Genomic DNA, 17,768 nt, shown 5'->3' with positions numbered 1-17,768 from the left:
TCAGGAACTCAAGCTCAGACATGATTAACTATTTTCTAGACACGTTGTGATACTAGTGGAGACAGTACTGAAACTAAGATTTCCAGAGTTCCTACTTCAGGGCCTTTTTATTATGTAGCCTTTCATTTATTATCTTACCTGGTCTGGTTCTAGCTGAATAGCCCTGTCATAACAAGCAGTGGCATCCCTCAGTAAGCCAATGCTTTCATGTTCAAGGATCTGTTCTTTGAGAGATGGTTCTGCCTTTCGAATTGCGCTTACTCCAGCCACTCCATCTGGTTCATGCATAGCAGCATACAATTTCTTTGTTCAACCGTAACAAAACGATAAAATAAGAGAAAAACACGCAACTAGAAATAATACTATAAAACCACCAGTTTATGTGAAAGGAGCATATGAGAACTTTTCTCAAAGCAACAGTAAGTATTTGCTTCAAGGCAGACTTCACAGTAAACTTATAAACTTATTTCCAGGCATCCTATTATTTTTAACAACTTTGTTCCACTTAAATACAAATCTACATTAGTAATTGTTATTGATAACAAGAGTTACCAAGAATGGCAAGGTCCCAAAATCTCTTTAAATCCACTTAGGATAAATTCTGTTGAATACAGTTTATAAGTATTACAAAATTTTTAAATAAGTATTTTAATATATTGATATTGAGATACCTCAAATCTGAGTTTCAACTGAAGGGGATATTCAGGTTGGAGGTAAAAATTTGGCAGCAATCAGCACAAAGATGTTCTTTAAAGGCAGGGGAAAAGGGCAGGATTCAGTAAATGAACAAAGAGAGAGAGGAGGAAATGGGGACAGCGAAGGAGACTGGAGTACTTCTATATTACGAGAAAGAACTAACAAATGAAACTGAGAAGAGAAACCAGAGTAGTTAACAGGAAGCTGGACAATGTGATATCCCAGAAGCCATGAAGTAAAAGCAAATGTCTTAATGAAAAAGGAGAGGTCACATGATTCTGCGAGACTAAGAAAATGAGAACTGGGAAACATTTATTGGATTTGGTAACATGGAGGCCACTGATTTTCTTAGCAAGAGTAGTATCAGTGAAATAGAGAAAGAAATCTTGTTGGAATGGTCAAAAAATGAATGGGAAGTAAAGTGAATACAGAGAAGATAAACAGTTCTTTTAAAACTGGTTATAAAGGGAGACAGAGAGATGGGCAGTATCTGAAGGAGAATATAAGACCAAGGGAATTATTAAAAATTAAGATGGTCGATACCAGACCATGTCTACATACTCTGGTTGAGGAAGATAAATTATTGATACTAGAGAAAGCAGGAATATTGAAGGACTGAAATCAAGAACACAAACAGACGGACTGAATTTTGACAGGAAGGGATCCTTCCTAAGGAATAACAGAAGACAAGAAAAAAAGGATATGGTACAGAAGCCAGTGTATTTTCAAATCTGGTGGACATCTGGCTTCCATTTTCTCAATGATAACAAAACCAGATCACTAGTTGAGAGTAAGTGAGGTAGAAGCTGAGAAATGAGAAAAACAGTCATCTTGAAGAGCTGGAAGGCAGGCTTACTAGAGGAACACAGATCTACTGAAGGTAGTATTAAAGAGTACTGCTGAGGTCTCAGATTATAAACTTAAAGTAAAAGCAGTTAAAAATCCACTGTGATGTTTCTCCAGCAATGTTCCAATTGCTTAAATGCAGACACTGGCAAGGCAGATGGGTGAGTTTATCTAAGAATGTTATTTTACAAAGTGAGTATCACACAGAGGGAGAAAGACAAGGGTGAACATCTTTGTACGGTAATGATTTTAATAATGAACAATAGACTCAAAGCTAGACAAGGAGAAAAATAAACACAGGAGAAGGCTAATACTCATCCAAAGACTACAAGCTACCGACGTGCCTGGATGGCGCAGTAGGAGGAGAATGAGACTCTTGATCTCAGGGCTGTGAGTTCGAGCCCCACTTTGGGTGTACAGATTATTTAAATATATAATAAAAACTTAAAAAAAGAAGACTATAAGCTACTAATTTTTCAGTTTCTCACTCCCTTTTGCTTTTGACTTGAAAAAAAAGTCTACCAATTTTGACCTCTTATTTAATCCCCCTATATTAGCCCCACCTCCCCTTTTGTTTCCTTCCCTACACAATCAAAATATTATCACCTAAACCATTATTTCACCAGCACTATCATGCCCGATTCCTGTTATAACCAGCACGCCCACCCCAAATTCAGGCCCACGTTTCTCATGAGAATAACAATGGCCTGCTTCCCTTGCATCACAGCTATTTCAAAGCCTCCCTCCATGACTGCCATAGTCATTTAGCTAAAATACCATTCTGACCATGGTACTTCCTTGGTTCAAATCCTCTAAGAATTTTGGATCACTTAAAAGGTCCTTTATGTTGTATCTTTCCTCTGCCATTCCCAAACTGACACTTTACTCTTTAGCTCATACCCTGTTCTTTCCCAACCTCACACAAATGCCTCTGTTTGAAATATCTTACCTCCTTCTTTTACCTATCTACCACCCATGCTTTAAGAGCCAGCTTAGACGTTGTCTCCAAGAAGCCCATACTGACCCCTTGCTCACTCCCATCTCCTACCCTACTCCACACAGAGCAAACTTAAGTGCCTTTCCCCAGGGCATATATATATCTTTACACCAAACTGATGTTTATCTCTCCCCACTAATCTGTAAGCTGCTAAAGTGCTCATAAATATCTAGTAGCTAGCACAGCATCTAAAACACTCAATAAAATGAACAATATAAACATAAAAGACTGGCAATATTAAACATCACTGAATTTACTGTATTAATTTCAAACCTGTAAAAATCCAAGATGTTCTTGAATATTTTGTTTCTTTTCTGTAATAAATGATTCAAAGTGCATTACAGCTCGTGTGTATGCTTTGGAGCGAAAGGAAGCTACTGCCAGGGTATCCTGAGGTATGAGGTCTAGAAAACGAGTTACACTCTGATAGTCTTCATAATCCGCAGTAGATACTAGATTACAAAAAGACAGTTGAGTGATTAAAGAATACAAGATGAAATTTTAAAAGTGTCAATTTAAATTCTAATTTATTTAAATTCAATTTAGTTCACTAAATAAATTAATCTAAATGTATTAGAGTATAATACTTAGAATGTAACTACCAGAGGATTGCTCAGAGGAGTCCTGCTCCAACTCCACCATTATCACTTACCTTACTTGGAGATATTTAACTTATTTGAGCTTCTGTTTCCTCATACATAAAAGGGAAATATTAGTATTGTCCTGCCTTCCTTACAATGTTGTTGTGAGGATTAAATGTAAATCTGTATTATACCATATCATTTCACTCATATGTGGAATTTAAGAAACAAAACAAACGAGCAAAGGGGAAAAAAGAGAGAGAGGGGCAAACCAAGAAAACAACTGATGGTTACCTGAGGGGAGGAGAAGGGGGATAGGTGAAATAGGTGATGGGGATTAAGGAGCGCACTTGTGATGAGCACCGGGTGATATATGGAAGTGTCAAATCACAATATTGTACACCTGAAACTGATATTTCACTGTGTGTTAAGTAACTGAAATTTAAATTAAAAAAAAAAACTTAAAAAAAAAGAAAATCTGTATAAATGTTGAAAAGATATAAAGATGATAAAAAAGAAACAAAGATGAGTTATTTATTAATGATAATTATAAAAACACTGATAAAGTGTAACAGTAGGTAAAAAGCAGAATTACAGAAATAGCTTCTTTTTAAAGTTTAGAATTGTTAACAATCTACTTTTTCCTCTGTTGCCACATAAACAATATCAACTGTTTTAATGAAAATTCAAAGTAGAAGTGCCTTTGAAGTAAAATCACAAATACTTTAGGGTAATTTTTTTCAAGAATCTAAGACATAAATTGGAAACTTCAAAATGAGGACAGTCCAGTTTATGAATTCTTATTTAAAACTTATAAGTTTTAGTAGCAATTCATAACAGTTTGTAGAGAATAGGAAACAGAAATAAGTTTCTTCAAAATTTAAATAAGACAGTAAATTTAAAAGCAATTATATTTAAAGTAAGTCCCTGATTACTCCAAAATTTGTAGATCATTCAAATTATGAGAAATGTTAAAAATATTGTACTTTTGAACCATTACAAATGTTATTCTTAAAAGCTAATATTTCCCTTGTAATGTTAATGTTAGCAGGAATGGCGATAGAGGTTGTATTTCATTTTATAGAACCTTTTACACATGCAGAAATAGGAACAAACATCAACTTGTTAAATCAACGGAAAATATATTAATAATTAGCCAAAGGCCTCAGAAAAACAACCCCACAGATAATTGTTTGCAAGTCCGAAAACATTTAGAAAAAGAAACTATTGTGCTTAACAATAGGAATGTATGTGCTTTCCCCATTTTTATGAACAAGAGGAGAACTGCGTAAGTGAAACTGAGAACTGCGTTAAGTGAAAGTCTCCTTAAGGACTGTTAACCATTCAATTTTTTCAATTAGCCTCAAAGTCTAGGGGGCAAAACACGTGATTTCCATTAAAATAGCTGAGATATACAGAAGCAGAATGAATATAATTCTGCTCACCAAATGCTTCTATTCTAGGGGGCATTTTTAACTCTAATGAGAGTCCACTTTTAGTTACCTTAGTGGGGGAGTTGTAATATCACAGGAAAAAAACTGCACATATTTGGTATAGCAGGGTGTAATATAGTAATGTGTATTAAGCATATTTGGAGAGACTGCTGGATACCAAACACTACCAGAGACAGGAAAAACAAAAGAATAAAATGAATGAAACGAATAGAAAGGAGAAAAAAAAAAAACTGACCATGAAATGAAATTAACAGCTCTTTTGAAATTTAAAACTTCCATGTGAAAAAGATTGCAAAGAGTATTTTGTAAGTGAAAAAGGATAAAGAACACTTTACTACACACATATATATATGTATGTATATGTGTGTACGTATATGTATGTGTAAACACACATAGTACACTGAGGGGACATAGTAAATACACACAATACACTGAGGAGACATGGAGTAAAAGATTTAGCACTGAGGGGTCAGTTATTAACAATATTAACATGTCATTTATTTCACATTTTACAATTTATATATTCATCATCTCATTTAATCCTCAGTACTCTAAGGGAGATAATATTAATCCTATATTATACAAAGAAAAATCAGGCATGTGTCTTGACTAAGGTAGTGAGAGTAGGATTTAAAGAGAGGTTTTCTGACTACAAATTCTCTTGCTTTTTCTCAGCAAAAAGTCTACTTCAGGGGAGAAAAAGGTAAGCAAGAAAACATAGATCTTTAAAAAGCTAATGCTTAAATTACAGAATTCATATAGGAAGTAGCTAACTGGGTAATAATTAAGAGAAGAAAATAAACACAAGTTATGACTCACCTACTGAGTCTACTTTATCTCTGTTTGATTTGCTTTGTGGAAATTTCTCTGCATTCAGTGCCTGAAATTTGTGCCTTGCCCATTGTGTGAGATGGTCAAGCATGGAGAAGACAGTCTGTGTACTGAGTTGACACAGATCAGATGCACTGTCTTGGGTACTTATGATATGTTGATCATCATGCTTTAGAACTGCCATAATTTCTGCATAAACCTAAGAAGAACTCATTTTATGTTAATAATGTGCCATGTAAATCATTTTGCTATTACCTGACATGTAAGACCAAGCATTCTAAGGCAACAGTAAGTCAGAACAGATAATTTTGCAGTCTCTAATAAAACTTTAAATGTATATACCATATAACCCAATGGTTCTGTTTTTTGGAATACACCCTAAACACACATACACAAACGCTTTCACAAGTGAGAATCACTACAATGCGTACCATGGCATCGTAAGAACAAAAAAACTGGAAATAATCAGTGTTATGGCAATAAACTACGGTACAACTACAAAATGGAAAGATTATAGTATACAGCATTAATTTAAAAAAGGGTTGCTCAATAAATATATATTGGTTAATTAAAAAAACAGGCAAGTTGCAGAATACCTACAATACCATCAAAAAAACGTAAACAGAACCAACTGCATTAAAAAATAAAAAGGTTTGAAAATCTACACATCAAAAAATTTTTTAAAAGATTTATTTATTTAGATAGAGACCGAGAGAGAACACAAGCAGGGGGAGCAGAAGAGGGAGAGGGAGAAGCAGGGAGCCTGCTAAGCAGGGAGCCTAACGCAGGGCTCGATCCCAGGACCCTGGGATCATGCCGAGCTGAATGCAGACACTTAACCAACTGAGCCACCCAGGCACCCCTGAAAATATACATATTAAATTAATATCAGTGATGACCTCAGGGGATGTGGGATCAGGAATGGTAGTCAAAGGGTACACTTTTACTTGTATAATTCAAATATTTACATTAAGAACATAGTAATATGCTATTTATGCTATTAAAAATAATCATTTGGGGGCACCTGGGTGGCTCAATCGGTTAAGCATCCAGCTCTTGATTTGGCTCAGGTCATGATCTCAGGGTCGTGGGCTCAAGCCCTGCACTGGGCTCTACGCTCAGCCCTGCTTTGGGCATCCTCTCCCTCTACCCCTCCCCCCAGTCCTGTTTTCTCTTTCTCTCTCTCAAATAAGTAAATAAATCTTTTAAAAAAAATAATCATTTTTAAAAAAGAAGTGTTATATGTATGTGGTTAAAAAATGGAACTTTACAAAATATTATAAAACAAAAAGTAAAATAGTCTCCTTCCCCTAACCTAATCCACAGTACTATGCACCAGGAAAAACCACTCTCAGTGATTTCTTATGTACTCTTTATTTCAAAAAGTTCTTTGTATATTGGGGCATATATAAGCATTGGATAATTTTTCAATAGATAAAAGGTTAAAAAGATTTTTAAGAATTAGACATGTACATACATAGCCAGCCATACCCTGATCTCTATTTCCTAACATGTAGCTTTTCTAATACTAATTACTAGTGGACAAATGCTTGGACAAACAGAAACCAAATAAAATGATATCTCTCACCTCTTGCTGATCTTCTTGATTACAACCCAACAAGACATACACTAGAATATGTGGAAGAAGATAGATGGTCACCTTGAAATCATGTTTCATCATAATGCTACAGCAGGTGAAGATTTTACTGGCAAGATCATGCCGAACCTGTAAACCCAAATGGTTTAGGGACAGTAAGTAATTTTATACATTCTAGTCTATTCATTAACGTCAAAAAACCATACATGAGATAATTTATCATTGCAGAGTGGGTATTCTTGTATGGAGAGGGGCATGCACGCTTCCACAGATGGATTTCAAATCACCACTTCTCTGGTCACCCTAAATATCTCAAAACACCTGAACTGCTGTTGACCCCTGCAGGCAATGTCAATCACCTAAACATAAATGGCCTTTTCCCCTTAGTTAATTTTTGGATACATCATGTTTTGTTACAGATTAACCTCCATAATTCAGTGTATTTTACTTAGCTAACATTAAATTCAGTGTATTAACTCCCTGAGCACATAGTTGAGTAAAGTAAACAAAATGTGTACTCTGGGGCAGTACGTTAAGTATAAGACTCACATTTTTAATAAGTAATAAACAGTAATTAACTACAGGAAAAAAATTAAAAACTAAATTACTTGGTATTAGAGTCAAATTTTATTGTTAGGATCTAACCTCAGATTTGTCAAAATTACTTGTTCTCTTATTAAAATTTAAAGATTTTTTTTTTCCTTCTCAAATACAAACACTTCACTTAAAAACAACAACAACAAGAAAAAAACGACCAAAAACTAAACTAAATCAAAGATTCCAGATCTGGAAGTAATTAATTTAATGGTATTCTACATTTCACATAATATATTTTCAGTATGTTCATAAAAACACAAGAAACTTAAAGCGCCTGTGTGACTCAGTTGGCTAAGCGTTCGACTCTTGATTTCAGCTCAGGTCATGATCTCAGAGGGTCGTGAGATAGAGCCCTGCATCACATTTGACTCTGTGCTGGGCACGGAGCCTCCTTAAGAGCTTCTCTCTCCTCCTCCCTCTTCCTCTGCCGGCCTCCTCCAAAAAACAAATAAACCAAAACCAAACAAAACAGAAACACCAAAAAAAAACCCAAAAAACAAAAAAAAAAAAACAAAAGCCCAACCAAACCCTGAAAACTTTCTTGAAATTATCAGATAAAAATTATAATAGTAATTTTAAACACTAACAGAAATGTGAATTAAAAACAAAAGTTGTAAATTTTAAGTATGTCTTAACATTTCTTGGAACACATAGAACATTTTTGACTGTCAGGCATGTAAATATCTTATAATAGGAAAACATCAGAAATATCTCTATTTTTTCATGAAGTGTCATTTCTTAAAAATCTTTGTTTTTATTTTGGAGCAAGTTCAGATAGTGTATCCTCTTTTAGAAGAAGCCACAAAGGGATAGTATATCTTTTTATTATATAAAAAAACCTTTTTATTATGTAAAAAAACTTCAAAAAGCATTATCATTTTTTTAAACAGTATCATTTCACAATGTAAAATGAACAGACATAATGTAATGGACATTTTGCAAAGGCCACAGTAATCTGCTTGATAAAACAATTACCCTCTTACCCAGAAACTAGTAACAATAGAGAAATTGTTACTATTAGTAAACACTGTCTACAAAAAATTTCTATCACTATCAAGCACACATATTTCAATGCCTGCTATTTGCGCTATACATTCAGAGAGATGTTCTGGTTTCCTTTAAAATTTCTGTTCATTCAACTAATTCTAAACAGAGTTCTCTTACCTTTGTTATAAGATAACCTGCCCAAGATGCTGACCATTCTGCAAAGTTATTACCTAATTTACTTAAGTAAATTGGCTTCTTTACTCCAGACCAATCTGTTGACTTCTGAGAACTCTTATATCTGTAATTTTGAAAGTTTGTTTATTAAAAAATATACATATATCCATCTGTTAAGAAATTAAGTATAAAACACATAAAAAACTATATTAACTCCTTCAGTGACTACCCCACTACTGCCTTGCCTTCACTAAAATATGGTTAAAGACACTACTCTTCCTAGATCCTTGTTAATAGTGGGGTGGAAAGTCATTCTTACATACCCCAAGTACTTTAAAGGATTTGAGTCTGCCTCCTCCTCTTCCTCAGTGCTCCTTTCTGATCCTTCCAACTCCACCGCTGTGTAAGAAAGACTTGTTCCTTTGAGGTTCAAGCCACCCAGGCATATCATTCTCTACTCCTCATTATGGGCACCTATTAAACTTACTGATATCAAACTCACTGGTAACTTTAGTACATCTCTGTGCTTTCTTTCTTCCCTAAGTCCTACCACCCTGAGTGATTCAATGCCTGGCTGGACCAACTAATCAAACTAAAAACTTCTTAATGACTTCCTCCTCTACTTCTTTATCAGGACTCCCTTACCAATACAAAAAAACGTCTTCACTTCCAAAATGAACTACTTAGATATCTTACTCTATGGCCCTAGCTTCCTAAATTTCTATTTCTTTCACCCACTTATGCTAACACGTTGGCTATCCATCACTGAGCTCTTCTGTCCCTTGACTCTGTTAAACTCTCCTGATGTGTAATACCTTCTTTTCATTACTTCTTTCCTTAACGAGCATGGTCTTCATGGTCCTTCACTTCAAGAACTCTCTTATTAATATTCTCTACCCACTCCATTGCCCTACTGTTTACCAGCTGTACCCATCTGTTTCTACACATAAAAGTTTCTAAATATAAAAGGTTTCTAGGGGTGCCTGGGTGGCTCAGTTGTTAAGCATCTGCCTTTAGCTCAGGTCGTGATCCCAGGGTCCTAGGATAGAGCCCTGCATCAGGCTCCCTGCTCAGCGGGAAGCCTGCTTCTCCCTCTCCCACTCCCCCTGCTTGTGTTCCCTCTCTCGCTGCCTCTCTCTGTCTGACAAATAAATAAATAAAATCTTTAAAAATAAATAAAAAAAGGGTTTCTAAATATAAAGAGGTATCTAGCAAATAAGCATGCATATTTCAGGGCTTTTATAAAGAATTTACTACAAGGCTAGGCACTATACCAGGGCACAAAGAAGTAAAGTAATTTTCCATAGTCACATATCTAATAAGCATGTGACCTAGTATACTTTATAGTTTCTAACTAGAAATAATTTATAACGTTATAGATTTCAATCAGTCTTTTTTTTTTTTTTTTTTAAGATTTTATTTATTTGTCAGAGAGAGAGGGCACAAGCAGGGGGAGCAGCAGGCAGAGGGAGAACCACGCTCCCTGCTGAGCAAGCAGCCTGATGTAGGACTTGATCTCAAGACTCTGGGATCATGACCTGAGCTGAAGGCAGATGCTTAACCAGTTGAGCCACCCAGGCATCCAGATTTCACTCAGTCTTAACAAAATTATTAAAACTGAAAAAGAGGTTAGAATGTACTTTTTTTTTAAAAAAACAAGAGGGAGAAAATATCTTCATGAAGAGAAGTCAGAGGGTTGAAATCTCTAATCTCTAGTTCAGGTTACTAATGGCTTTGGAACTAGCTTTAAACTCTAACATTTCTGTATTAATTATGCCTATCAAAAGCTTAAACTCATTCAATTAAAAGTGGATTCTTTCAAAGTATTACTGACTGAATTAAAAAAAAATCAATCCTTTTAGCTTCAATAAATTCATCTAAATACTTAAAATTATAGAACTTAACCAATGAGCAGACTGTACTTCTCATTTTGACAAGATTCTAGGCATAATTACAGTGGAAAATACACATTAAACTACTGAAAATACTTTTAATCTAAAAAGTTATAACAAATAACATTAATTTTATGGGGTGCCTCGGTGGCTCAGTTGGTTAAGCATCTGACTCTTGGTTTTGGCTCAGATCATGGTCTACTGGGTTGTGGGATTGGGCCCCATGTTGGGCTCTGCGCTGAGTGGGGAGTCTGCTTGAAGATTCTCTCTCCCTCTCCCTCTGCCCCTCCCCATGACTCCCACACATGCTCGCTCTCTTGCTCTCTCTAAAATAAATAAAACTTTTTAAAAAGTGACGTTAATTTTATAAAGTGAAAAACAATTTTAGAAAAATGCTTTTAATGAGTTTACAGACCTAGTATTTAGATGAGGTTCCAGGATTTCCCGAACATGCTCAGGAAATCTCCTCCACAACTGGTGACCTGGGCCATCGGTCTGCATCTCTCTACAGTCATAAATAGAAAGTAACTCCTACAAATACATAATTTACATTTGTAAATCTATAGTGAAGCAGATAAATCTTTATGCTCATCAACATCCTATACGTAATAGTGTACAAAAATAATTTTAAAATATAGAGAATTATAAAATTTTGGAGTTGCAAACTTGCTTATTAGGACATCGATTTCAATGCTTAAAACCATTTAGGTGACTTACTGAAGGTCACAAAGCTATGACACAAAGCTATTATATGTGTTCTATACATACAATATGTACTGGAATATAAGATTAAGAGCTATTTGAAGGAAAAAGTGGAACTATCTATATTCGCAGCAGTATAATCCTTTGAATTTGATTTTTTCTGAATTTTAATGAAAGTAACTACAAATCCAAAATAGTTTTAAAAATTCAAGATATCTCGAATTCTAGGTATAAAATACTGAGCTTAAAGTTGTGAAAAGCAGGGGCGCCTGGCTAGCTCAGCAGGTAGAACACATGACTCTTGATCTCAGAGTTGTCAGTTCAAGCCCAACACTGGGAGTTTTACTTAAAAAAGAAGTTGTGAAAAGAACATGCAAATGTTAAAGACCATTTTACTATTCAAGCCCCCAAATTAAATGGTTTTATTTTACTTTCCTGAAAATAATACAACTGAGATTTTATAAATGAAGAAAAAAATCTTTGCCTCTAATACTAATACTCAAAACAAGACAAATTTGTTAGGATATTATAATTTCTATCACCTAATTACTTTTTCTTTCCAATTCCACTGACAATGACCATATGCAATAGATGTATTCCTAATATTTATAAATCTAAGCACTGTCCAGCAAAATACTTATTTTACACTTAGGTTTAGTAAAAGTGAGGAAGTATATGAAAAGTTCAAATACAAAAATATTCAGAACCCATTATCATTTAACTTTAAAATATTAATAAAATTTCGTTTGAAGCCAACTTTTTTTGATGTTTGGAAAAGTCACTCTAACTAACAAAAACCCTCTTAATCAAGTAGATCAGTAATTCTCTCTTTTTGGGGGGGACCATTTATACTCTTAAAAAGACAAGTATACTTACAGTTGCAGACCTTGCTTCATATTTCATTGAAAAAACAGAAGCAATCCAAAGAGACTTCTATAACTTCCACCTACATATCCTCACAGCCTGGCATTATCAGTATTAGTGCCCATATGCTTTCTCTCCTCTTACTACAGATGAATTGCTTTTGTTTTTAATTAAGGCTACCCCTCCACTTGCACACTATATTCCACATCTTTTTGCCTATTAAAAGTAGTATTACATCAATTCTTTCCTACATCATCTATTCTCCTCTCTGCTGAATTGTTCCCAAGCAACATATAAGCATATTGTTATTTCTCCTATCTTCGCTCCTCTTTCTTTCCCAGCTACTATTTCATTCTTCCACTCTCCGTTAAAGACACTTTCTTGTCTTCTGGAATACCACATTCTACTACTTTACTGGCAGCTCCTTTTCAGTTTTCTTCCTTGTTCCCTCCTTTTCTCACTGATCTCGCAATGCCCAGGGCTCAATTACTAGAATCTTTTTACCTGTACTCCCTCTCTTGATCATCTTATCCAGGATCACAATTTTAAATACCATCTCTATAATGAATACCTCCAAATTTATATCTGAAACTCAGACCACTCACCATGAATTCCAGACCTGAATATCTAACAAAACAAAGAAAAATTTTTTTAAACACATAAGTTTTTGAAAAAATAATCATAAAAAAGGGCAAAGAAAGCCAAACTGGAAAAATATTTACTACATGTATGATTGACAAAGGGTTAATTTCTATTATATACAAATAAGTCTTAAATAGTAATAAAAAAATAGATCTATACCAAGAGAAAAATGGGCAAAGATCATCTAAAGAAAATTCACCAAAAAAAAGCAATAAATATATAAAGGATGATATACCTCTCTCATAATTAAATGCTATTAAAGTAAAATGGTACTATTTTTCATCTGTCACACTGACAGATTAAAAATTTTGATAAAAGGCTGGTCTGTCAAAGAAGTATAACTGGTGAAACTTTTTTTGATAAAATTTATCAAATGTAAATTCTGTACTTGCTCTGCAACATATTCTAACTTCTAGATGTTTACATTATTGCTATATTCACTCGAGTGCTCAGAAATACACGTATGTTCTCTAAAGCATTTCTAAAAAAGCAACACATTGAACACATCCTAAATGTGTTTAAATAAATTTCTTAAACAAGTAACGGTACATCCATATTGAATATTAAGTTATTGAAAAGAATGAAGTAGAGAACTATGTACTGAAATGGAAAATTACCCAAGACAGACTATTGAACACAAAAGAAAATCAAGTTACAGAACATCATAAGTAATATGATCTCCTTGTGTGGTGGAAAAGACATATATGTTTGTTAAATACACAGAAAAATTTCCAAAGTACCTATAATAATCTGTTAAGAGAGTACATTTCTGTACTCTGAAATGTTATCATGAGCTTATATTATGATCATTATGAACTTTGATAATGATAATTTCCAAAAATAAGTTTCCAACATATAGATTTACAACTTTCTTATTAGAATTCAGTAATGCAAAGCCAGTACTGACTATACATACTCTTACCTGAATGGCGTAAGCAGCTGAATCTTGAGCCCGGCTATTATCTGCATATGCAAGGTAAGCTCTTGTTAGTTCCATCAATAATCCAAAGGCAAAGCTTGAATCTTCTACTCCAGTCTCAATTAAAAAAAAAAAAAACAAATAAAAACAAGGATAAGGTGTATAAATTTTTTTTTAAAACTGTACCGTACCTTACATGGTTAATTTAACTTAGTTACATAGGTGAATTTAACTTAGAAAAGGAAAGGACATTAAGGTTTAAACTAAGTTTGGTACCAAGACTAAAACATAGTCTGTAACCAAGAAGCCAAACCTAAGCTATTTATAAAGCATATTAGAATCATTAGACTCTTGCATAGCTCCAACAATTTTCATCCTTTTTGTTTTGTTGTTGTTGTTAAAGATTTTATTTTCAAGTAATCTCTACATTCAATGTGGGATTCAAACTCATGACCATGAGATCAAGAGTTGCATGATCTTCCAACTAAGCCAGCCAGGTGGCCCTCATTTTTTTTTTTTTTTAACCTTTAAAAAGAAAACTGTATATAGAGCATTTCCTAAATGGCATGCTGTGACAGCCTGGTCACTTGAGACACTCCAAGAAATAATTTTAACATACCCTCCTCTTGGATGTGCATAGCACATACATTAAATGATACAGTAGATATTCTGTTTGATTTTGTTTTACAGGATTTCTCACACACATTTGACCATGGAAACTTTTCTATAAACTCACTACTACTATGACACCCTGGGAAATTTTCCATGAAAACACTTAGCAATAGTGTTGAAACAGTAATATTTAAATAATTAATTAGGTTTTAACTGTTTTCCATGAAAACAGTTTTCCATGAAAACACTTAGCAATAGTGTTGAAACAGTAATATTTAAATAATTAATTAGGTTTTAACTGTTTGTCATCATTAGGTTGGGAAGCTTTTTAAAAAGAACATAGCATACTAGTCTGGGCTCCAACTCTTATTGTTTTTGGCTCCAGACCTCTGCAAATACTATTAAGGAATAAATTCTGAAGTTACTAAATTGTCTAGTTTAGATCATGTTGCCACTAAGGATAACCTGTTCTTTGTAAATGAAATATAGAAATTCAAATAGGACAGAGAACTCTTCTTGTCATTCCAAATTACCATTACTTACCACAAATGTAAAATCTTTTCCTTGGCTTTCACTTGTTGAAAAATCTAGTCGACCTGGATCTATTGCCCCCAATTCCCCTAAACATTCCCCACAGAGCAACCGAGCTTGAGAGTTTGCGTCTTGGCAACCTTTCAAAAGCACTGTCACCAACTGTGAGATAACAGGTTCCACTGTTTCGCTATCTGTTGCATATTTTATCAGTTTTTCCTAAAAGTAGAAAGAAAATTTTTATATAACTTCTATTAACTAGTATATTTTCCTAACTAGAAAGCTGACACATACATTGATAAAATTAAATTCCTGTATCTGCAGTCTTTTCAGCTATTGTTTGATGAGTTCACATAATATAGTTCATGATACGTTCTGTAGGATTATAATCATTATTTTAGAAAATTTTAATCCTTAATCCATTAAACAGTTACTGAGTATTATTACATTAGTATACAAAAATAAGACATAGACTTCTCCCAACAAGTTCCCAGTCTAAGGGGAAAATAGACATGTAAATAAGTAATTAAAATAAAATGTGATATGTACAATAACAAATATATTTACAAAGTAAGGAAGCAATCAAGAAGATGAAAAGAACTCAGGGTAATGTTTCAAGGATAGAGGATAGATACTTAAGTAAATAAGTCAATAAAGAACAGCTATTACTTAAAACAAGACTGAAAGTGTATATGAAACCAGCAGAGAAGGAGAAAAAAATAATAGGAAAAGGGTTCCATGGTGATGAGGAAACAATACATTGGTTCAAGTAATCTTTTTTCATCAGTCTCCTGAGGATGCTGTAATGAAAACCTAAGAAGACACTATTTCCAAGGCAGCTGAAATTTCGAAATACTATTTGTGTGACACTTTAAAACTCCTTTGTTTATACTATTTTCTTTGTAGCAAAAGAAAGATACATGAGCATCTCAAACTCCATGTTAAAACTATGGTTCAAGTTAGAGTAATCATTTCACTCTTTTTTTTTTAAAAGACTTTATTTATTTGACAGAGAGAGGGACAGCAAGCAAGAGAGGGAACACAAGCAGGGGGAGTGGTGGAGGAAGAAGCAGGCTCCCAGCAGAGGAGCCTGATGTGGGGCTCGATCCCAGAACGCAGACGCTTAACGACTGAGCCACCCAGGCGCCCCTAGAGTAATCATTTCAAAAGAAAAATAAAAAGAGATTTTATCTCATTCAGAGTCTTTAAGTCGATCAGTTAAATAACATTACAGAATAATTCAGGTATAAATACTTAAAAAATGAGCTAGTAATCAATAAATAGCAAAACTAATATAAGAAATTATAAACAGGGGTGCCTGGGTGGCTCAGTCATTAAGGGTCTGCCTTCGGCTCAGGTCATGATCCCAGGATCCTGGGATCAAGCCCCACATTCCCTCTTCCACTCCCCCTGCTTGTGTTCCCTCTCTTTCTCTCTCTTCTGTCAAATAAATAAATAAAATCTTTTAAAAAATAATAAATATTTACTCACATGCTAAAACTAGAAAATATAAGATCACTTTAGTTGGCAGAGATAAATTCAGTTCAAGGTAATACTCATTATGAAACACTAAATGAAAGCTAATTTAAAAATATACTTACCTTTTACATACTTAATGTTTTCACTTCTAGGTTAGATAAATTAAGTATCATTTTTCAGCAAAAATACCGAATTCGAAAAATGAGTGTGTGTTCAATGCCTCTATTTAAAAAGGCTTTTTAACATATGAACCCAATTTTATCATTTTCCAAATGCCTAACCAGTTATCAAAACAAATTTGTTTGCTCTAATTATTTGAAATATAATTTTTATCATATCCTAAATGTCCATATACATAAAGGTCTATACTTGAACCTTCTATTCTGTGTTACTGGCCTGTTTATTCATGCACCAGAATCACACTGTTGTAATTATAAAGGCTATAGAGTATGTTACTGTCTAATAGGGATACTAAACCCTCATAGTTGCTTTTCCCCCCAGTTTTCTTAGCTGTTTTTATATGTTTATTTTTCTATATGAACATTAGTATGAACTTTTGTAGTTAAAAAAACAAGCAATTTCTTGGCATTCCTTTGGGATAGCATTAAATTTATAAAATAATCTAGAGAGAACTGAAATCTTTGTAATACTAAGGCAACCTACCAGATAAATATGGGATGCTTTCCATTTGTTTAAATCTACATTTTCGTGTCTTTCAGGAGTGTTTCAACGTTTTTCTTTATTGGTTTATACATTTCTCATTATGCTTATTCCTAAACATATTATCTTTTTCCGTTACTATTGGAAGTTAGGTTTTCCAATCAATCTTCTACCTGGTTATATGAAAATTATTTTTTATATGTTGACTTTATATCCTCCTATCTTACTGAATTAGTTTGTTATCTGGGTTAGTTTTATTGATAATCCTCTACAGTTTAAGTATATTAGCCTATCATCTGCCAACAGAAATTCTTTTACAGGGGTACCTGGGTGGCTCAGCTGGTTAAGTGTCTGCCTTTGGCTCAGGTCATTATCCTAATGTCCTGGGATTGAGTACCACATCGGGCTCCCTACTCAGCAGGGAGTCTGCTTCTCCCTCTGCCCCTCCTCCCGCTTGTTCTCTTTCTCGCTTTCAAAAATAAATAAATAAATAATCTTTTTAAAAAATTCTTTTACTTTTTTTTCAATTCTTATGACTCTGACTGCTTATTCTTATATAAAGTAATTGGGTGATACTTTCAGCTGAATGTTAAATTGTAGTGGAGATAATGGGGAAGCTTGCTTTAGTGGGAATGCATCTTATTTTCCCATTATGTGTATGTATGTATGCATGCATGTATACAAATACATACATACACATATATGCA

General features: G+C 34.0%; 1 protein-coding gene across 1 annotated transcript in view; it reads right to left on the bottom strand.

Moving 5' to 3' along the window:
- The window catches only part of ATR (ATR serine/threonine kinase), a 102,328-nt gene that overhangs the window by 36,922 nt on the left and 47,638 nt on the right, over positions 1 to 17,768 (bottom strand). The window contains exons 22-29 of the mRNA XM_008707724.2: positions 14,935 to 15,141; positions 13,783 to 13,896; positions 11,068 to 11,183; positions 8,764 to 8,884; positions 6,994 to 7,131; positions 5,394 to 5,604; positions 2,813 to 2,991; positions 139 to 303 (exon numbers count right to left, since the gene is read on the bottom strand). Of these exons, the coding sequence (XP_008705946.2) occupies positions 139 to 303; positions 2,813 to 2,991; positions 5,394 to 5,604; positions 6,994 to 7,131; positions 8,764 to 8,884; positions 11,068 to 11,183; positions 13,783 to 13,896; positions 14,935 to 15,141 (1,251 nt within the window). The remainder of the gene's footprint in view (positions 1 to 138; positions 304 to 2,812; positions 2,992 to 5,393; positions 5,605 to 6,993; positions 7,132 to 8,763; positions 8,885 to 11,067; positions 11,184 to 13,782; positions 13,897 to 14,934; positions 15,142 to 17,768) is intronic.

This window comes from Ursus maritimus, unplaced genomic scaffold (assembly GCF_017311325.1).
Source record: "Ursus maritimus isolate PB19 unplaced genomic scaffold, ASM1731132v1 scaffold_20, whole genome shotgun sequence".
In the NCBI taxonomy this organism is placed as follows: Eukaryota; Metazoa; Chordata; class Mammalia; order Carnivora; family Ursidae; genus Ursus; species Ursus maritimus.
Note: the sequence above shows the minus strand (reverse complement) of the source record. Positions and strands in the feature narration are given on the sequence as shown.